Source organism: Rissa tridactyla, chromosome 1, assembly GCF_028500815.1.
Source record: "Rissa tridactyla isolate bRisTri1 chromosome 1, bRisTri1.patW.cur.20221130, whole genome shotgun sequence".
NCBI classification, from domain to species: domain Eukaryota; kingdom Metazoa; phylum Chordata; class Aves; order Charadriiformes; family Laridae; genus Rissa; species Rissa tridactyla.
The window spans coordinates 160,537,915-160,560,572 of NC_071466.1; the positions used below are offsets into that span (position 1 = coordinate 160,537,915).

Below are 22,658 nucleotides of genomic sequence, written 5' to 3' on the forward strand. Positions count from 1 at the left end.
GAAGCATTGTGTTTAGTGCGCTTGTAGCATTATTTCTCAATAATTCTGGGATCATCTCAAAACTCAGCTTTCTCAGATGTTTCTCTGCGTGTGGGATCCCCCTGAATACTCTGATTTTCTTTCAGAGACGCCTATTTCAAACTGTGCCTGTGTTTAATGCAAATTTTAACCTTAAGAAGAAATTTGTGTATTGCAGCACTGGAAACCTTGCAAATGCCATTAAAAAATGGGGCTGCATGTTTGAGTAAATTCAAGCCCAGACTCAGCTGATTGTAATTAGAGTTGCTGAGAAAAAAACATTGTTGCAAATTGCCAAGAAAAAACAGTCTTACTTCCATCCCCCTCCGCAAAATCATAAACATTTCTATGAAATGGAGCCATTTTTGGAAAAAATAAAAAGGGAGAGTGAAAAGCACATTTCCCAGGGGTATTTAATTTCATTTCTTCATGTATCTCAACTTTTTTTTAGGTCCAAAAAGTTTCCAGTAATCTTTGTCAAGCAGCTCTCTTATTTCAAGATGCCTGTTTTGCAACCGGAGTGGAACGTGCACCAGTCTGTCCCTATCTCTCATTTCCCAGCTATCACAAAATCAAAATCTCCCGATTCTGCTGCCAGCGAAGCTTTCTGCCCTCAGATGCCCCACCGCAATCTCTACCTGAGCTTCCACCTGATAAAATTTCAGTGGGGCCAAATACCAGCTCAGATCCCACCTGAGCTCTTCGGTTGCTTAGTGAGTTACAGTGATTGGTTTGGGGGGGGGGGTGATGCATGTTGGGGGGGCAGTGGGGAAAGGAGGCATTCTGCAAACCTGTTTCAAGTGTTTACAAGTGGTTTCCTTGACTCCTCTGGGAAGGTTGTCTGAGCCAGCTGTATTCCCCGTGAGGAAAGCATGGCACAACCGGACCCAGAATAGCTAGAGCCAAGTTACTGGCAGAGCCAATTTCTCCCACACTGCCTTGCCAGCCTCGCTTTTTCTTTTTTTTTTTTCTTTTTTTTTTTCAATGTGCTGAGTTTGTTTGTTTTCTTGTCTTTTAGGTTCCTAAAAATAGGCCTGTCGCATCTTGAGGCCCCGGCACACCATCAGAAATGTAATTACAAGGCGTGAGTTGAAAAATGTCAACTAACCCCTGACTGACTCAACCCCCAGATCGGATGGGATGGACCACACGACTGTCTTCCTCAGCAAAAGCCAGTGTAAACGCAGAGGCTTTTTGTCTGGTCACCAGGGTCAACACGCTCATGTTGGAAACAATGCAAAGGTGTTGTACTGAGCTTGGTGTTGATCCCTTTCTTCCTCCCCTTTCCGTTCCCGGCAATCCTCATCATTCAAAGGGGGACTGAAGCCAAATGTGCATTTACAGTGATGGAAAAGTGAGATGTTTTTTCCTTTACGTTAATGGAAAAGTGAGATTTTTCTCACTACTCTCATTACTGCACTGCAACATTTTTGAAAAAGACAGGACCTTGCTTTGGTCACAGCAAACCCCCCAAATGTCATAAAAGAGTGAAAACTGAGAAGACTATGTCTATTCCACTGGTACCTTTTTGGTAAGAAATGAGTTAAATCCAACACTGCACAGTCATAGAAATAAAAGTCTGGGTCATTACAGACATCAGCTAAGACAAGCCAACGATAATATTTTTTATGGTTTTCTGAGATTTTTGGGTGAACTTGACAAAATTTAAAGAACAGGTGAAGGGAGCTCCCAGTGCAAAACACCAAAACACTGTCCTGTTCTCCCCAAGAGCTGACTCAGCCCAAAGTGTTTCTGAGGTGCAATCTTTCAGGTTCAATGAAACAACACCTCATGATAATCTTGTATTTCCTTCTGAAACAGCTGAAAAACTCTACATGCTTTCCACTTTCCTTCTGCCTGTTTCCCAGGTCTTTGTCATTCTGTGTTCCTCCTTTCCTAGACCTAGCTGTTGAAGAAATCATCTCTCTACCTTTCCCGCCTTTCTTTTCAGCTAATGTCCTCACAACAAAGCACTACCCAGAAAAAGTAGGAAAAGAAGATAAGAGAGGATAAGTGCAGATTGCACTTTGTCAAGGAATGGGTAATCTTAGTCTTAGGCTGGGCCACCTGGATACCACAAGTGTGCATCTAATAAAAGATGCTAAAAATACTGTAGTTTCGATACCTTCTAAAGCAGCAAATGTTGATTTTTCTTTTAAGGTAGTTTTGCCATTTTTTGGTCAGGTCAGAGATTGATCTGATATTATTAATCTATTGCCATTAACCTACTCTGTCTTAAAAGAAATCTAAGTGTTACTGTACTGTTAGCTGTTTGTGAGACATTAGTGTCTGGGACAGGTGAAACGTCTTACTCAGGGTGAGGAAACAACACCTTGATATCACTAGAGGCTGATAAGGAGCAGTGCTGGTAGTTTTTTTTTTTCCCAAAAAAATTCCCAGCTGGATTCCTAAGGTTGTTTAGATGGTGGTTTTAACCTAAAGAGACGAATTCCTACGAAACAGACTGGGAGCTGAGTTTGGTGCTTTATTGGTACCACGTATCTGTTTCGCAGTGTTGGCATGCACTGGGAGCTGGATCGTCACTTACCACCCAGGGCTTGCTGCAGAAGTTGTAGATGGAGTAGAGGGAGTTGACCGTGTGGATGCCACCGTACTGGAGGCCAATGATGAGGCTGCGGAAGTCCTCTCCCAGAGCCATGCTGTAGGCGTGCTGCCGGATCAGGACAAAGTCAGGCTTGAAGGACCTGGAAGAGATGAGAGGAGTGACGTTTCACTTTCAAACACCCAGCAACACTTCTAGCCTCCCGCTGTTTCTTCTCCATCCTTCCCCTTTTCATTAATGCATATTGCTCTTCTTTGTTCCTCTCGTCATAGGTTGCTTGCGTTAGAAGGTAGCAAACCAAACACAAAACTCTAGTCATTAAAAAAAGGGAAAATCCAACATAGCTGCAAGTGTGAGAGCATAGAAACAGGCCAAAGAGATTTGCTGCAGTTTCCATGTCACTCAGGCATGCACAGGAACAAGCCACGAGCGGAGCCAAGGGTCATAAATTCACTGGTGGGGGGATTCTCTTTTCTTTCTGAAAGCTTGGCCATATTTGGCAAGCTCCTTGCAATGTGCGACGCAGATGAGGGAGCAAGTTTGTTTCCTGATGATTGAACTCGATATTGAATCAATGCCCAGTGGGTGGGAAGATCAGGAGGGATTTCAAAAAGCCATTGTACACATCCATACATTGACATACATTCCCCCTTTAATCAGCTCACTACATACGCAGCACATCCCAGGCTCCTATGGCTATGAGTCAACAAGTAAAGGGCAGGCATGGTAATGTAATTAATCAAATGAGCAGAGCCCCTCATCCAGTGCTGTGACTCATGGCATGGGCTTCCAGAATATTATTTAGCAAGACTGAAGCCGAGACTCCTATGGTTCAACAGCAGCAGCTCTCAGCAAAGGCACAGAAAAGTGAGGCCTTTTCTAGGTAAGCCAACAGGCGACGGATTATCTTTCAAACAGCCAGATCCCATTCCTTGCTGACACTGTGCCTTCGGAGCCATTCAGAAATCTCTGGAAACAGCAGCAGCTGGAAAGAAACTGTTCCCAAAATGGAGCTCAGCAGTTCATTCTCGAAGGCATGGAAGGGGCTTTTCCACTGAAATAGGGGATTATTTTATACTTTAACAGAGGTTGCATCAAGGACATTGGAAAAATTTCCATGCTGTATTAAAGTTTTTCAGAGAAATGATCTCTGTAACCAGGTCCCATTACCTCACTACCCTCGAACATTTTCCTTGCTAAGAGACTATAATTTCTATCCTTTGGATGTATGAGCTGGAAATACTTTGGGTTTATAGCCCCTATTTATATTTCCATCATTCTGGCAGGGAAATCCGAGATGGTGACTCTGGGCCAGACTGTGGCAACAAACACTGTATACAAAACCCAGCGCAGCTTTGTTGTTTCAAAGCTGTTCATTTTGTTTGTCGGCCTTGGGCTTTTGTTATTGCCCGAGACATGGCGAGGAGCATGCTCTGCTTTTGTGATGCAAGAGGCCGAGCTTTGGAAATGTTGTGATTCCCTCCCATGGAGTATTTTTAAACCCAGGCATGTTCCTTAATGTACTTGGCACCAAAGGTGGTGCTTTCCTCCAGCAGCGAGAAGCATAATGAGCATCAGGAGGGCTGCGCTATCGCTCTGCAGCTGATTTATGGACCTCCCTGGTGTCAGTGGGGGTGAGGCAAGCGGTGGCCTCCTGCTGAGAAACAGCAAGCGAATACAAATCTTGGAAACCCTGAGCTGCTCCATTCGGCTGGACTTGCCATGTAGAAAGTACCTCAGAGGCAGGCAGAGGTCCTCAGGAAGGATTCGTCAGGACCAGGACTCGATATCTGCACTAAGTTACTAAACTGTTGTGGTGCTTGGAGGGGCAGGAGCTTCAGGTGTGTCCCTCCTTCATTCAGCTTTCTGAGTGTATGAAGAAGAAAATGGTCCCTTTATGGCTCAAGTCTTTCCCCAGACTTGATTTAGGGAACAGCACTTAGTGGGGCTGCCTGGTAATGGTTCAGACCATTGCTCTGGTCTTCCCAAAGGAAATAGCAGTATTTGCCTGGCATCCCGGGGTGGGGACATGGCGCTGTGGTAGGGATGAAGCATGCAAACGAGCACGGCCAGCCGGGGAGGGGACCAGGGGGGCACACGCAGTGGCTGGGAAACTGCCTTCAGTGGATTTATTTCTGCCAGCCAAAAGTTCAGAAAAAAAGCTCTTGTCTTTTCAGATCCTGGCAAAGGAAGAGTTTTTCAACTTAGAAGATGGACGCGAGAATACAGAATTAATGTAGAAAAGCCTATTCTCAAACTCTGCATCGTGTAGGAAGGCAGGGCACTCTCTCATGCAGCAGATGAGGAGTGAATCTCTAAAGCGACGGTGGACACTGAATCCCTGTTTTGAGCGGCAGGACAATGAGGATGTTCCCATGGATACTGAGAACAAGGCAGAGGAGTGCAGGGCCTGGGACTAGCTACAAATAAACATCAGTTGGAGAGCCCTGGAGGCTGCAAGATGTCCGTAAAGCAGAAACAGAGACCAGTGGCAAAATGTGAGGCGAGGGGCTAGAAAGGACAGCAGGCAATAAAAGGGAAATGAATAGTCATGGGAGGAATGGTGGTGTGAAAACTGAATGACTGGGGGTACCATTAGTCTGGAGAGAAGAGAACTTAATTGCTTCACATGAGGATTCTTGCTTTTTTAGTAGAAGATCACTTTTGCAAGATACTGCTCATTCTCAGAGCGTAAAGCTTAAGCTAACATAGCAATCCTTGGATTTGGAATAACTAGTAGCATAACTGTTTTCTTTGCTTGTTCAGCCCAACCCAAGAGCATCTCCCATGACAGAAAGCTGATATCCTTGGCAGGCAGACAGGTTAGGCAGAAGTCCCACATTTGAAACACCGTTGCCAAAACCTTTGGGTGAGCCAAACTCAGTAGCACCTACTGTGCTGAGGTCCTTAGCATCCGAGTTCAGCAGGACTAGGAGACCCGTGGCAGGAGCACATGCCTTTCCTCTCCACTAGATCTGTCCAGCCAGCGTTTAGATGACCATAAGCAGTCTGGAATAAAACTGTACCTAGACCCTGCTAAAGAGAGGTCATGGGAATGAGTCACAGAAAGAATACAGGACAGCCCATTCAAACATCTGATGGACTGGGAGATGGGATAGGTAAATGGAACTAAAAGTAAACCACAGATTTAAAACATGTTGCTAATAAGCTATGCTCTGCATGTTTGTGCGGTGCCCTTCCTGGGCTGCACGGCAGACACCTACCTGAAGTCGTGAATCTTCCTTAGCGTGATAGCCAGATGGAGGAAGCTTCCAGGAGAAAGCTGGAGCCCCATCTTTGGCCACAACCCTTTTACAGAAGCCCTTTCTCAGACATCAAGAGCTCAGTTCTCATTTAGAGTTTGGCTCCTAGCACTGCCTGGCAAAATATAAAATGCATGTAACACATTCCCAGAGTGGCGTAGAGATACAAGAATCCTTTGTTTAAAAAAGAAATAATCCAGGAGACTGGAAAAATTTTCAGATTGAAATAGCTGGTGAGATTTCATTTTCCTGTGGAATGGAAAGGTGCTTTCCTTTCCGCTTGTGTGGCCACAGTGAATGGCTTCTGCCACACATGGCACAAGCCTTTCAGTGCTCCAAGTGGTGCACGACTGAACTGGCCACCCCGAGAGTGAAGCAGCCACTCACAGGTCCCTGTGACTTTTCTCCCTCTGCAGTAGTTGCCTCCTTGTCCCAGATGCTAGCTAAGGCGCACGGCAGCCACTCAGCCTACCTCTCCTATTGGCAATGGAGGTTGGCCAGCAATTACCAGAGTCAATCACCTCTGGGTGATGACGAGTGTCTGGCTGGGAAGCTGCTAGTCCTGCCAGTCCTGACCCTGGACTCTGATACTGTGGTGCAGGATGCTTATTTCCATTTAACTAACTCTTTTTCAACTTGTTCCAATGCATTTTAGCAGTCTCTTTCTTTCTTAGTGGTAAAGCTATACTTTAGAGACAAACATGAGTATAAAGCCTGGATACAAAACACCTAAATAGGAAGATATTTGACCGCAGAATATGATTTCTTAGGTTGGTTCCATCTACCCTTAAATCTGTGACAGCGTTAGCTATCTTGGAAATAGTTTTGTCAGAAGTGAGGGAATATAAAACAATTTAAGAGATTCCTGATGTTAAATATGGAAGTTAAACATCTCAGGACCAGCAGTAGCTGTTCTGGTGACCATATGTCTAACTTCTCTAATTATGAGAATAGGATCAGCTCTAAACAAGATCATCAATAACATTTCTCTGCAGAAAGCGAGTCCTCAGCCTGCCGTAGGGTAGAGAAGATGATGACAGCAAATCCTGCTGGGAGGTTTCATGCCTTAAAGAGATTTCCTATTTCTTACTTCTGCATATAGCCGTAACTCTGTCTTGGTTGCTGGTCCTTCAGCTTTTCTCACTGAAGCACGAAGAGCTTCACGGGAATGAGGAAAGAACACTCAAGAATAGACTATGTTGTCAAAATACCATGGCAGTTTAGAAAGCTTTTTGCTGTGGGAGAAGGACGGGCTCTCCTGCTCTCTTTCTTAGAGTGCCAGTCTTACAAGACACTTCATCTTTCATGTCAATAGGAAAAGATCTTTCCTGGACACTTAAGACAGACATCCTTGCTTCAGGTTCTGTCTACCCTCCATTATTCAAGGAGGCCTTATTTGGTTTTCTGACAGTTCTCAGTGATAACATATTTTGACTAAGTTCTCTTCCAAAGCCTTTCCTATCTGCTTGGCATGATACAGAGAGGAAGAAAAGTGCATAATTAAGCAATATGATACATCAAGCTTTGCATTACTGCCAATTAATGGAGCCTTCAGGCAAGCTTTTGAGGCACAAGTCCAAACCATAAGTGGCTGCAACTACCTGAGAAGTGCAATAATCCCTCCAACTATGCAGTGCCTCAGGTGTCTGAGAGCTAATAGAAAATGGCATTTACAAATAGGAACAAGTTTGTTTTGTGCTTTACTTGGGTGTTAATAGTATTGTTACTACATAACTGAAAAGTAATAGGAAATCTATGACGTTTTCACCTATTACGGTGTTAGATTTAATGTTATGTTGGAAGTCATGGTAAAATAGGAAGTTTGCTAAGAAAAAACCCTCATTTCAGCCAAAACCTCATGTCATATTTTCCATAGAAAGAAGTAAACTCTGCTGAAGTTATTCAAAGAAAGAATGAATGTGATTACTTATATGAATAAGGTAACGCAGATCTGGTTTCACGAAAACAAGAACGTAGCATAGAACAAAGAATGACCTTCCTTTACCAGGCTGGAGGAGAGGAGCAGGGAGTCTTTTGGGTCTCTGTAATAGACTGGCTCTGTAAATAGAATGGCTGGGGAAAACCCATGAGGTGTGAGGGAGATCAGTGTAGCAAAAGCAGCAGGAACCAGGAATCACGGTGGCAGTAGGAGTAGTACCGCTATATGCAGACAAGGACACTCTGGAAGATGCCCTGATTTGCTTCTCAGCCACAGCCACAGTTAACAATGGTTAACGAGCTATAAAATCGCATGTCACACACTCTGTAAACCATACTGTGGCAGTCTCCTAACCCTGCCTTATATTTTACTTGTAAACTGATCAACCTTGACAAGGAAAAGCATGTGGACCCAGATGATGCCTCAAAGTAGTAACAACCACACCTGCCAACAGCAGTTTGCCTTCAAAATGCTTGTGACCCAAAGCTTTTACAGAAGGTCATCCAAACACTTTCCAACATCACAGAATAAAAAGTCGTAGAGTAATTTAGGTCAGAGAAGATCTTTGGAAATCATCTGGCCCAACACTCTGCTCATTGCAGGGCTAGCTTTAAAGTGACATTAAGTTGATCAGGGACTTGTCCAGTCAAAGTCTGAATATTCCCAAGGATGAAGATCTCTTTGCTTCTCTGGGAACTTCTTCTAGTATTTTTTAATTTTTAACAAAATTGTATCCAATTAGAATTTCACCTGCTGCACCTCTTATCTGTTTTTTCTTTTCCTTTCACCGCACACCTTCAACAAGAGCCTGGCTTCGTTTTCTCTGCACCCTCCTCTTAGTTGCCTGATGGCTGTAGATGGATCCCCTTCAGCCTCTTCTTAGAGACTGAACAAAGCCACTTCTCAGTCTCTCCTTGGATGTCTTTAGTCCAGTCCAACGAGCTTGGTGGCCTTTCACTCAACTTGTTCCAGTTTGTCAATACCTTTTTTGTACTGGGGAGCTCACAGCTGGACACAGCACTCCAGATGTGAGTAGTATCTCATTAGCTACGCATTTGCTAATAGGGCCCAGCGAGCCATAGGGCTTCTTCCCTGCGAGCGCACACAGGATCTCTGGGTCCTTTTATGCAGAACTGTTTTTCTTTCCAGCTGCCTCCCCAGCAGCACTGGGGTTATTCCTCCCTCACTGCAAGACTTTGCAATGGTCTTTATTGAACTCTGTGAGGTTACGTTGGCCCATTTCCCCAGCTGATGAAGTCCCTCTGAATGGCAGCTCTACCCTCTGGCATATCTATCACTTCCTGCCCCCCAACTTGTTGGCACCCACAAGCTTGTGGATGCTGCATTGTCTCCCAGTATCAGGTCATTAATGAAGATCCACCTTGACCAGTATAGTTCAGGTGCAGCTGGACTTGGCCCTTCACTTCTCTGTTTGCCATTCCTTGGAAGAAGCCTTCGTAAAAACCCACGTAGAAAGGAGACGAAGTAAAGCAGGATTGGAAAAAAAAAAGAAAAAAGCCGATCAAGACTGAAACAATCTACAGCAGTCTTTAATCATTCTTGCGTTCAGTCCAGGATTAACTAATTAATGAGTGCTCTAGGCCCTGGCAGCACATTTCTTATTGGAAAGAATTACTGTAAATGAGAAAAGGGCCAGGGAGTAGTTTAGTCTCTGAGATGCTCCCCACCCTGGTCTGCTCAGAGTGACTTTTGCTTTCTGGCAGCTGCCTGCATGCCAAATGTTTTCCCAATAACTGTCAGCATCCTGCCTGCACGTCGGCTGGGCGCCAGCTGCTGGGGAGGTGAAGGGGGACGTTATTCATCTGGGAGATCAGTAAACCCCAAAGGGAGAAGTAGGCCTCCAAGCAGCTGTTTAGCAGGAGGAGCTGAGATGGAAGCAACTGAGAATAAATACATAAATAAGCACACCCCAACTTCTCTTTTTTTATCTTCTGCTCCAAAAAAAAAAAAAAGAAGAGGTCAGGGATAGGCAGGTGAAGACAGGGGAGATATTAGTGAAAGATGGTGGTAAATCATCCCCCATGTGGGAATAATTTCTCTTGTTTATAAATGCTTACTGGAGATATTAAACGCCTTCATGTGGAACTGCGGCTTGTCAGGGTCAACCCTATCTGCCACCTTGTCCCAGCCCATTGTCTCTGCAGGGTATTTCGGTAAGGGAAGTGGTCATTTGGCATGTTGGTGTTTTGCCTAAAGTGCACTTTCAAAAGCTTACATGATGTTACACACACTTCTCCCTTACATTTACAGATTGCCATGCCATCAATACAAAAATATTGCCCAAATGTTGCTCAGTGTTAAATATATAGCACATATTGTACTATATCATGTGGCACATTCTGTGAATCTTGGGAGAACATGTTTTTCCATCTGGCTTCTAGAAACCTAAACTCTCCCAATCAGTTTCTCCCATTTTTTTCTCCCATCTGCACCTTTGCAGAAATTTTCAGAATTTTGGTTTGAGAGCAACAGAAAAATAGAAAAAGACATTTGAAAAAAGACCCCAATTAGATCAAGAGTTAAATTACAAAAGACAGGGACTAGACAGAGCCTAGCGTTCCTCTTTGACACAAGCTTCCTGCAAGACAAGAAGATGTGAAGTGACCTACTGCCTGCCAATATGTCCTACATCAGTGTCCAGGGACAGTAGCTGCTCCCGTGACCTCCCTGGATATTATCCCTGTAGAAGAACTGCAAGAAACCACCAGCTCTTGTGAATGAATAGTCCTCAAGAGACAAGAAAATATTCATCTTCTAGCAATGTGCAGCTACTGTGCGGTGACAAAGCATGGCCTCTGTAGGTTAGAAAGCCCACGTGCCTCTTTCAGGAAGCAGCTTGTCAATGGCCCTGTGGGGTGGGTGAACCTACTGGGACAGGAAAGGGTGCAGTGGGCAGAGGACAGTGTCCTCATTGGACTTTAAAGAGCCTTGCATCCTGGAGCAGGCAGACCTTTTTTAGCCAGAATACACGTCTCTTGGGGTCTGCAAGTTCTGAACAGCAGAGAAACACCTGCTGCTGGGCTGGCCAGTTTCTTCCCTGCTCCTCCCATGTAAAAGGATTTGCTTCCTCGTGCTGTGATTGTACTGCAGCTTGTGGTGCGAAAATACCCTTTGGAAAAAAGCACTTTCAGGTCCTCATCTATTTGGGATGGTGATTCAACAGGCTGTCATCCTGTTATCAGAGCGCTGAGCACAGTAGAAGCACTGAATCAGCTGGAACGAACGGGAAAGTCAATGTTAATTAAAGGAATGAATGGGCTTGTATGGAGGAATCGGAGCATTCACTGACCCCACCACAGCCGCGAGTGATGCGGGCATATCATCCAGGGCGAGCAGGGTGAAACACACACCTTCTTATACAGACCGGCCAAATTCAGGCAAGGCCTGTAGGACTAAACACCACTCCACGGCAGAGATCATTCCCCACAGCAAGGCTTTATCCGTAGCACTCAGCTCCTCTTCACTTTGCTGTCAGTTTTGTCACCCCTCCCCACTTGCCAGGGCCATTGGTCCATGCAGGGTTCTCCCCATTTCAGACCCTGGGCATCTCCTGGTTCATTGGCTGTTGTCCGTACTGTGGTATCACAGTCAGTTTGCATGGCACACTGGAAGTGGTATGGCCACCACTGTGGTAGGTCCCATGCAGACACACAAAAATGCGCTTTCTCCCCTGGATGATCAGCCCCAATGGCAAAAGAGCCAGCTCCACAGGGAGACAGGAGATGAGAGCAGTCTGGTGCATGATTAATTTATATCCTTAAAAGTCTGAAATGCTCCCAAAGACATTAGTATTCCCCATGTAAGAAAGCTGTCCAGATTTTCAACATATCCCTGCCTTATTCCCACATCTACTGGAATTAATAGCTGAAGGCTTGTAAAGCCCAAAAGGCAAACACAGAACTGCATTTAATCTAATGCAGAGGCTGAGATCATAGTTTGGGAGTCTAAGTGTTGTCAGAAGCAGAGACAGCCCAAATTCTCATTTATATTAAGACACTTTTATAATATCCTGAGAGCATAAAAGCACCTCAGAGTGGGTGCGGTGCCAGCACTGACGGCCTCTTTGCTCTGTGGAAACATTGGTATGAAGGGCCCTTCAGAGAAATGAAGACAAGTGAAAATGAAAATCCCATTCCTTACATCTAACCCCAGTAGAGGTGACACATCCCAAGAGCTTTCTAAGGTAAATTAGACTCCAGACAGTTCACTCTGTCTGTCTGTGTGTGTGTGTGTAGACCTGTGCAAAAGGAAGTCGTGTGAATGCACAGGAAGGAGGATGAAGAATCCACCCAAGTGTTTTAAAAGCAGGCATCAGCCCACACTTGTTTTTTCACACTGCTTAGTAGTGCAGCCATCGCACCCAGAAGTGGCTCCATTTCTCTGTTGAAGGGGTTGTTATGCCTAAGTAGGTGAGGGATCCCTTGAGATGAATAAGTGCCACCTCTTCCTTCCCATATTTAACTTTTCACTGGAGAAGCTCTGGTGCCAATTTTACCCAAAGAAATGCTGGAGTAACAAGGACCAAAGTATGGGAGATTCCCCTCCACCAGCCCTGACTGAGCCCAACGCTGCTCCCTGTGCCCAGCTCATCCCCCTGCACTGTTCCCAGGCAGGACAGGCATCACAGGGCACTGGAATAGGAAAATGCTCGCTAAAGACTGCACGAGATACTCCATGGCGAGCTCTTTTTCGTCTAACTTTGAAGAAAATGTGCTGAATAGGCTGGTGGAGCCCTCGCATACCATGGTGGAACTGGCACAGAAAATACTCGGGCAGTTTTTTAGATTTGTTAGATGATAGCCTCTCGCTCCAGTGGCACATTTCACTGAGACTATCAAATCCCTCCTACAGGCGTGCAGAACTTAGTAGCTAAAAAAGAGGAGGTGGAGATCCAGAATTTTGTTACTGTAAAATTAAATTCAGGGAGCCACACTTGTTTTAAAGATCAGGCAAACGAAGTAATGCCAGGCTTCAGTTATGTTATTTCCTAACTTGTAGCTACTTGTTTCAAGATACACAGTCTAGTAGTCACGGAGGTCTGTATAGTTCCAGTTCCCTGCTCTCTTTAATTGACCATAATGCTTCTAAAGCTCCTTTTCTTTTCAAAATTTGCTTGAGGCAAGTGGTAAGTGTAGGGCTTCAAGGACTTATTCCTATTAGGGGATTTATATTCCAGGTAAAAGAACGACAATTCTTTCCTGGTGCAGCTCAAATCAGTTAGCACAGGGTCTAAAAGAATGCCTTAACTCCAAGGTGTCGGAAAGGATCAACAGATCAGCAAAGAAAGAGCTTTGATTTAAATGTGCAATAGGATGTCCCCAGTTTAAAGAAAGAACTGGGAGACCTGCTGCAAAATGACAGAACTTAATAGGCTAATAGATTGTTAGATAGTTTATCAGTTAACATAATTTCAAACTGGAGAGAATATCCCAGTGGTTGCTTTATCATCATCATCATCATCATTTTTTGTTGTTGTTTTTATAAACATTTATTATGTCAGTGATTTAAAATCCACTGGTCTGTAGTATATTGACTGTCTTTTGGCCAAACTGCCACGCTCTGTTGCCTTCACTTTGAAGAGGAGTGTGAGGAAGGCAGGGCTCCTGCAGGGGGGAATCCCAAACGTGCCTGTTAGCAAGATGCTGTTGTATTTCCTTCCTATAACGTGTCGGTGGGATTCCCAAGGGCTCTGAGTATTCAAAAACCGCGGTGAGTATTCTATCTCACCACCCAGAAACATTCTGACTTGTGACTGAATATTTTGCTCAGTAATTAACAGAGGCCTAATAAGCGATGGAAAAAAGATGTCAGCAGCAGCAGGGTCGGTGCACACGTGTGAATCAAAGGTGGCGTCCCCCTGTGTCTGGGCAGCCCGAGGGGTGTCTGTGACCAGGCAGGACACGGCTGTGGGTGGGATGGGGGGACTTGGAGGGAGCGGGAAAGCAAGCTGCCCCCGTGTGGATGGGCTGAGGGGCCTCCACACAGCTCACTAGCAGTATGCTCCATAATTCACCTTCTAAAGTGAAGAAGGGTTTTTATTTTTGTAACTTCTAAAGCATTAGTAACTGTGGAAGTTGGCCGGCCTGAGCTCTCAAACTGGCTGAGCTGGGCAGGACAGGGGCACATCAGCACAGGCTCTAAACAAATGGCTAGTGTCTCTAAGAACTACAGCAAACCATGGACAACACATGCCAGACAAGTACGTCTTGTGTCCTTGCACAAATGCATGTGTCCTTAAACATGCATAGATGAAAACAAAAAAACTGAACCAATGCCATTCTTAAAAACATGCATTTTCATATATAAATATCCACGCAAAAAGCCTAGCTGTGATACCTGTGTATTAACTGTGAGCAGAAACATGAACACCATGCCCCAGACACTCTTGTGAAATAAATTTTGTCTTCAGTTTCAGTTTAATAGCTCAAGATCTTTCTGCCAGATGTATGAATGGCTTTGGGAGGAAAGGCACGGGAAGGAAAATGAAGATGTGATCAACGTAGGAAATGGTTTTTGGGAAACCTTCCAGCGTCTTGAGCAAGCGAACACAAGAGCGCATTAGCACGGTGCACTGTCTGATGGATGCTCCAGTGGCCGGTTCACGGGACATACGCTTTGTTTCACTGAGAAAGAGACATTTTTCGGATGAGAGAAAGCAAATGGATGTAACAGACTCAGCCTTAAAAGTTTTTAGCAGAGGCTTGTGAAATTGTACTAAAGAATGAATGGAGACTCGTGGACGTACTAAGAGCTGTCAAGACCTGAAATAAATTGATGGACCACAGTCATAGCTAATTGACAGTGACAAGTGTTGCTTTGCAGTTTGGACTGGAAATGACATCTTGAGAAATTAAACTGAGGCAAGCATGCTCAGGGTCACTGTTTTTCAGCTGTTCTAATAATCCCTTTCAAAAATATGACTGCATGCTATATTATGTGTCTCTATTTCTGAACTAGAAGCAAACAGACAAAAGCGTTGATTAAATGTGTGAACAATATTAAACTCAGAGATGCTGTATACACTAAAAAGGGCAAAAGAATTGCACAGAAAGAAGTAGGGAGGCTAGAAAAATGTTTTGGGAATAGCAATGAGATTTCAACACGAACAAAGAAAAGCTATCGTATCAAAGATGAAATGTAAAGTTAGAAGTTATAATGACAGAAACTCATAAGGATGTAGGCTTGGGAATAAAAGGGTGGAAGGTAATATCAGGGCTATGTAAACAGAGGCTTTTTACTGTCATACACAGATGTGGCAACTTACACTGCTCTTTATATAGCACCAGTAAGAATGCATCTAACATTAACTCCAACTTGCAGGCGCTCTGGTGTCAGAAAGAAGGGGAGCAATGCTTCTGGAAATTGAATTTGGTGCGTGACTGGGGAAGCATTCTCAGGAAAAAGAGTCTGCTTGCAATTACGAAGCAATGCTAGTAGGGACAGAAATCCCCATCAAACAGAGATACGGTATTACCTCTGAGATATACCACAGGGCAAGGCTGGAGCATTGGGAATCTCTGGCAAAAAAGGTGATATTCCAGGGGCAAATGAGGCTGCAAGGGTCAGGATCACGGAGAGGCTTTGTGGCTACTGCAAGGGTAGTCCAGTGGGATCAGGACCTAACACAGGTAGGCTAATGAATGCAAGCCACTGTTTATGATGAAGGTTAGTTGACACAGAAGGAGAGTGGTGAGACACTGGCACAGGTTGCCCACAGAAGTTGTGGAGGCCTCAGCCCTGGAGGTGTTCAAGACCAGATTGGATGGGGCTTTGTGCAACCTGGTCTAGTGGGAGGTGTCCCTGCCCATGGCAGGGGGGTTGGAACTAGATGGTCTTTAAGGTCCCTTCCAACTCTAACTGTTCTATGATTCTATGAGAGAAAAATCAAGGGAAAGGAAGATCTATTGTCCCTTTTATTGGAAGGCCTGAGGCTAAAAAGAGCCTGAAAAGGAAGTATTTGTGGTTGCATGAAGGGTCTAGGCTGGAAACAATGACTGTATGGCATAATGTGCAGCTGAGACCTGATACAAAACCACCAGAGTCACGTCAGTCTTTCCACTGCTTTCAGGAAACCTTCAAGTCATCAGGACTGCGCAGCCCTAGTTCAGGTACCAGTTAGACCCTGAGGTCATCCTTCTTGCCCCAACATTGCTCCAGGAAGCCCAGATTTCAAGACAAGCTGGTGCTCCTCACCTTACCACCTTGGTGCCGTTCCTCATGACCTGCATGTCCACCATGCAGCCGCCTGTGACGTAAGCAGCCAGGTTCAGCTCGGAGAACTCAGCCTGGAGCGGAGCAAAAGGACAGAGTGTTACTCAAGGGCAGCAGAGACACAAACACATGGACACAGATGCAGAATTATCTTCCGCTGGAATGTGCCTTTCCTTCTTTTTCTTTTTTTTTCCTTTTTTTTTTTTTTTTTTTTTCCTGTGAGGCAATGGGAGATCCTATTACAGCTGATTTGCCCTGGGGAGACTGCAGAAGTATTTATGGCTCCCACACTTGGGGTGTACAAGTATACAGGATTAGGCTTATTGCAGTAATAAGTACTGAAGGAATTAAGAATGAGCAAGCTGAAAAACGCATACAGGAAAGAATAATAAAAATAAAAAGAGGTAAGGTCATTTGAATTCAAATTCCAAGTTTCCACTTGGAAACATCCATTTAGAATTATGTCTGAATTGGCTGTCGTGCCACTGGCCAGCTATAAACCTAATACAAAAGATTTAAACCTCCCTAAATAGCTAAAAAGCCTCATTATGCTGCAGGAAGGTGATAAGCAGAGAAACCCACCTGATGCGGTTTACATATTAAGATTTTAACTATTCAAGGGTTAGCAAAGCTGGGTAGGCTGTTAACAGTACTGCTCAATTATTAAAACACTTTGTATTTTAAAAGAGGTGCGACTTACAAGGCTGGAAAGGTTGGCAAGGAATATTTAAGCTACGGGGAGCAAAAGGCAATGTGCACGGGGCCGATTACGACTGCAGTGGGTGTCAGTGAAGGTTAAGACACGAATCAGAGCGATTAACTGGGCGAGAGGTGTGATAATCCTCCTGCGTGGCCGCTGGCTCTGCTGGCCCTCAGACAGGAATGCCAGCGAGACTCGACGGTCGCAGGCCACTCTCAGTGGGAGGAGGATGGCAGGATTAGCTGATCAGCGCTCATCTTGGGCTCCAAATCCCAGCTCTGGTCTTTATGAGTAAACGAGTAGACCTTAAACTAGAATGGCCTATCGTCATGCCATGCACGTCCTTCCTTTCCAGCACAATGCAAACATACCCCTACAAATTCAGAATCCTATATTAAATTAGCGCCTGTATATTTAAACATAAACATACACAAAACCATAAACAATCAGGTTTCATTTTTTGAGATAGAAATTTTAGTCTTCTCCCTTTGAACAGCTTTTTTTCCCTTCCTGTTAAGTCATTTCTTCCAGACTTAGTACGATGGAGACCTGACAGCAGTAAAATCATCTTCTAACCAGTGGCTACCTAACGTCAGACCACTCGGATGATGTTGCTAATGCTTGCGATTTTATTGAGATCCTTGTACTATCCAATGTTCTTCTGATACTTCTACTATCTGGAACCAAAGATAGTGCCAGGAACGACTTTTATACAGGAAAAAAAACAACCCCAAATTAAAAAAAGCATGTTTTGTCTTCACGAACACATGGAAAAAACTTGCCAATGGAGAACTAGTGCACCTGTAAAGGCTCAGAGGCCAGATGACAAATGAAAAAATCACTTCCAACTTCTTTTTTTTAAAATCCACATAATTTTAAAGCAATGACCATGGACTGGTGACCTGGTGATGTAATAAGGTTTCATGTCTGCGGCCCTGTGTAAACTTTTCAAAGTAACACCCTTACATGATCTTACATCATCGTAACTCCCAATTACAATGAAAGGAGGGGGAAAACTCCTGTTGCCAAGAAATAAATCTTACTTCAAACACACACACACACACACACACACACACAGAATGGCAGTGGTTCAGGTGACTGGCTGGCCTTTTTTATGAGACTGCACGGTGCTGTCTTGGTCACAGCCACACTTCTTCAGTGATCATATTGGACCAGAGATAAGAAAATATGCACCTCTAAAAAGCACCCGCATTTTATACATTTAAAAAATCTCAATTGATGTAGGGAGGGGGGAGTCCACCTTGAGTAAATTCAGCAAGAGCAGATGCTCTGGGTACCATGAGTGAGCTCCCCAGCGGGTCAAGGCAAGCCTGCATGTGGGCTTGAGAGGCTCTGTGGAATGGGGAGATGAAAGAATGGTTTTCCCACCTCTGTCTGCGTATGTCTCAGAGTGTTACTGAGCTGGACCTTCAGCTTCTGCAGCTGACGGATGCATCATCTGATGTGAATGCCAGAGCTAGAAAGGGAAGTTTTAGGTCTGTGTTTTCATGTTTTTTATGCTTTTCTTCTGTAATTTTTTCCATAATGTTTTTTTCACTAAAGAGCTTAACACTTAGCTTTGCTGGGGGTGAAAATGGACAATCTTCATTTGATGGCTGGCACTTACAATCCAAGTAAGTTGGTCCGACAGGCGTTGCCCTGAGGCAGACAGACCAAACAAAGCTGTGTTCAGACACCTGACATCCAAACAGGCCTGGGAATCCCCAGAGCTGGTAAGTACTTCATACCAAACTGCCAGGACCAATTTCAAGCTTGCTAATGTCAAGAACCAGAAGAAAGGGAGAAATCTCCTTTGGCAACCATTGTCCAGGGCATCCTGGCAAAGAGGGAGGAGCGGAGAGAGGGTCCAGGGGACTCAGCTACCTCGCCCCCAAAACATCCAGATATACAATCACAGCTGAGCGACAACCCTAATCTTTTCCTGGCATTCGCTCCTCCTTTAAAGGACCAAGTTAAGGACCACTGCTGCTTTCATGTAGCTGCTTTGTCCCATCTGACAGGCCGCTGCTAGCTGGCATTTGGAAGAATCTTCAGTCAGCAGAAATTGTTTCCTGTTGATTTTCCAGTGCTCCCTGTATTTTTAACTTTGTGGGTTTTGTAGCCTGATGACTTCCCTTGGCTGGGATTTCAAGTCTGAGATCATCTCCAGCCTGCGTTTACCTTGCAGACAAAGAGGTCTTTGAAAGCAGCCCATGCAGATAGAGTGGCAGGTAACTACACATAAAACCCAGCTCCCCGTGGCCTTGCAGAGCCATTTGCATTAGGATTCGTCGAATAGAAGGCGGCATTGCATTAGCCTGACGGAGTTTTATACTTGCTTTGCAGCAGTGCCAGTGGCTGCAAAAACATTTAGGGCAGGAGTGAACCATGTGTGACAAAAGTGACACAATCCGTCTTGAAGAATAATGTAATACAGACTGTGGGAGTAGAAATATTTTGCACCTCTGTGAGACCCAGATCTGAGAGGATGCGCACAGATATTTTGAGGATAGTTCTGCTAAAAATGCCTATTTCAGGCATTCAGGTTCAGAAATCTCTCAAGATTATTTGGACTAAAGCTTAAGCTACTCTCTGTTTCCCCAATCAGTGGTCTATAAGTGCTGGAGGTCTTTTTGGTGAGCTATTTTAGAGTTTCTGTTTCTGCTTGCTGATAATAAAATAAAGAGGTTTTTGTCATTTTAAATCATGCTATAGTAGAAATGGCTTCGTAGCGATACCTGTTAATGATTCATGGGAAGCACATGTTCAAGGTGGATTTTAAGCGTTTTTCATAGAATAACAGAAAGTTGTGTTGGAAGGACTTCAAGACATCACATAATCTCTCTCTCTTTCCTCATGCAGCATCAGCTCGACCTCTGGCTGTTGTGTGCAGATACTACATAACCTTCTTGTACCTTCCACAGATGAGCAACCTCCTCAGGCAATCTGTACCTTAACAACCTTGGAAAGTTTTCCCAATGACCAACCTAAATCTCTCCCCTTGCTTTTTAAGACTGTAATTTTTTTGTCCGTTACTTCCTCCTGCAGAACCTGAAGACTTACCCTTCCTTCTTCCTTTTTTCCCCTAGAGAAAACCAACCCCATTCTTGTAAGATTTTCTTATAAGTGCAGTTTTTCAGCACAGTGATCACTGTTGTTGCAGTCACTGGGATTCTCTTTGACAGGTCCACAACTTCCTTGAGCTGTAATGACCCGAACTCACCATGATCCTTCAGCAGAGACCTGACCATTGTTGAGCAAGATGTAAGGCTGCTCGCCTTACACATAATACTGCTGACTATATGTTCCAGTATGGATTTGTCATATGTGCAGCAACATGAATATTTTTTAACTCATATTCTGTCTGAGATCTGCTGTAATCCTTGCATTGCTTTGTCTAGGCTACTGACTTGCCTTCAGTTCCCCATCTTGTGCATTGATGACTGGTGCATAAGGGGGAGATTCGTCAAGGTCTATAAAAACCTGATGGGAGGTAGTAAAGAAGATGGAGCAATACTCCTCATGATGGAGCAATACTCCTCAGTGGTGCCCAGGGAAAGGACAAGGGGCAATGGGCACAAAATGAAATACACTAAATTCCATGTAAACACAAGAAGACTCCCTTTTTATGTAATAATGGTCAAACACTGGAATAGGTTGCCCAGAGAGGCTGTGGAGTCTCCATCCCTGGAGACATTAAAACCTGTATCGGCCATGATCTTGGACAGCCTGCTCTGGGTGACCTTGCTCAGAGCAGGATCTTGGACTATGAGATATCCAGATGTGCCTTCCAGCCTCAACTGTCCTGTGATAAGTTTGGTATCTGGCAGAGGTCCTTATTAAAGTTCTTCCTGCATGTCAAAGGGGAACCCAAGGAAAGCATCCCAGTTTGCTCCTTGAACTGATGCTGAAGGTCACTTCACCTTTATTGTGGCACAGGAATGCAGAATGCAAGACAGGTTTTTGGATTTGTGTTTTGGGGACATGGTGGCTGATTTTTTTTATATTTTTTTTTTTTTAAGCAAGCAGGCTTAGTGTGTCCATGCAGCGACATGCACATTGGGTGTTTTTGAGCAACTAACCTTTCTAAGCCCACGTCTGTACATAACCTAACTAAAAGCTACTCAGGGTGGTTATTGCTTAAAAGGGAGACACAAAGTTGTATTAGACTTCTGTGTGAATATTTGCATATATACCGCACGTACACAAAAATAGCAGAGGGCGTTTCAGCACTGCCAGGGAACCTTTGCACTTTCCTCACTGCAACACACCATATGCTGTAACACATACACTGGATTTTGGGGGGTTATGCCATCAAGTAAATCACAGCACTGAGCTACCACTACAGTGTGCAGCTTTCCATAAGACAATGCAGAGTACCCACATCAGGATCCTGAGCACAATTTCGGTAGTTACTCTGACCATTCCCTCTCACCCACATGGGCACGGAGGAAGGTGGGCTGACTCGTGGCATTGAAGCCACAGGCAGCTTGCAGGGCACTGGGTCTCTTGCATGGCCAGAGCTCCCCAGTCTCCATGTCTCCTTTGGCTCTCCCCTACCCACTGACTGCGCTCTGACCAAGGCTCTCCACTCTCCCGGTCTTGCTCCTGGAACTCCTCACTAATTCTCGCTAAATCTCTGTTTTTCTCCCTCTGCCCCATGACACAAAATGCAGTCAGAATAACAGGCTGGTCTGTGTCATGGCTTAGGCACTTGGGATGAGGATTTACTACTGTCTAATCAAATCACATACATTCCTCAGTGGATTTTATGCTTTAGTTTTTGGTGGATCTTCCAATATATGTAAGGAAAGAGAGACTTTGGCAGACACCAGACTGCATTCCTGTAACCGCATATTTCGCTACAACTATTACAAGCATTTCAGTGGAGAAGCAAGCAATCCCTAAATCCTGCACAGACAGAAGGGTGAACAGACCGCATGGATGTGAACAGGGGGAGGGCTGGGGCTGTGCATGCTTGGTATGCACATGCATGCAGAATTAGAGATTACACACCCTGATTCCCCATGTCTCTTTCCTGAGACATTTTTACTTGGGGAGGCACCTTGCTCCCCACCTGCCCCCAGTACTGGGATTGCTCTCTGGGAGAAAAGGACAGAGAAGGTCCAGCTGGGAGGGGGATGCTGCTGTGCGTCTCCAAGGGGAGCTTCCACAACTGCTCTTCACAAGTCTTGAGGCTAGGATGCGTGCTTCCAGGGTACAGACAGCGTGGATGCTGAAGGTCCACATGCCTTGAATCATGTAAGTCCCTTTTGGTGCACCAGCTCTGGTGACATTTGGAATTGTCTCTTAAATTTTCTTTTCAGAAGTTGTGTGACTGCCTGAAAACTGGAGCTCTATCACAAGCACATTTCTAAACCTTTTGATCCCAGGAAATTGCTCACAAACATGAACTCTGTTAGCCTCCAAAAGCCAAGGGAAATAAAAAAATCAAAGATAATATTTATTTAAGAAATTAATGATTTTTGAGTCATTCTTGCTATTTCTCCAAGTCCCTTTATTCATGGTTTCTGAATGCTTGTATGTGACAAAGCTATGAGAACTGCTGTGGCTGTTCTTGAACTGTTTTCAGGCTTTCAGTTGGAAAAAACCCCCACTCTAAACATATAATGAATAAAAATTACACAGTTATTTGATGAGAAGTTAATTTTCCTCTCATCACACGCAAGCCTACCAGGCTCTACCTTTTCAAAGGACCACTTTGTGCCGCACATGAAAATACCTCTTTAGGATGGGAAGTACAATGGAGCTGGAATTCATGATTTGTATTACAATTAGCTTCTCTGAGCGCCAAGTACAACTTTTTCCTGACAATGCTGCCAATGGAGTCACAATCTATACCACAAGACTTTTCCAGACGCATGTACATAGGAGTTCACTGAATAATCATTCCCTGAAAATAAACCAGGCAGAGGGAACAAG

General features: G+C 44.5%; 1 protein-coding gene across 1 annotated transcript in view; it reads right to left on the minus strand.

Annotated features, from left to right (window-relative positions):
* The window catches only part of SYN3 (synapsin III), a 198,974-nt gene that overhangs the window by 139,429 nt on the left and 36,887 nt on the right, over window positions 1-22,658 (minus strand). The window contains exons 4-6 of the mRNA XM_054207635.1: window positions 15,998-16,089; window positions 13,149-13,151; window positions 2,567-2,723 (exon numbers count right to left, since the gene is read on the minus strand). Of these exons, the coding sequence (XP_054063610.1) occupies window positions 2,567-2,723; window positions 13,149-13,151; window positions 15,998-16,089 (252 nt within the window). The remainder of the gene's footprint in view (window positions 1-2,566; window positions 2,724-13,148; window positions 13,152-15,997; window positions 16,090-22,658) is intronic.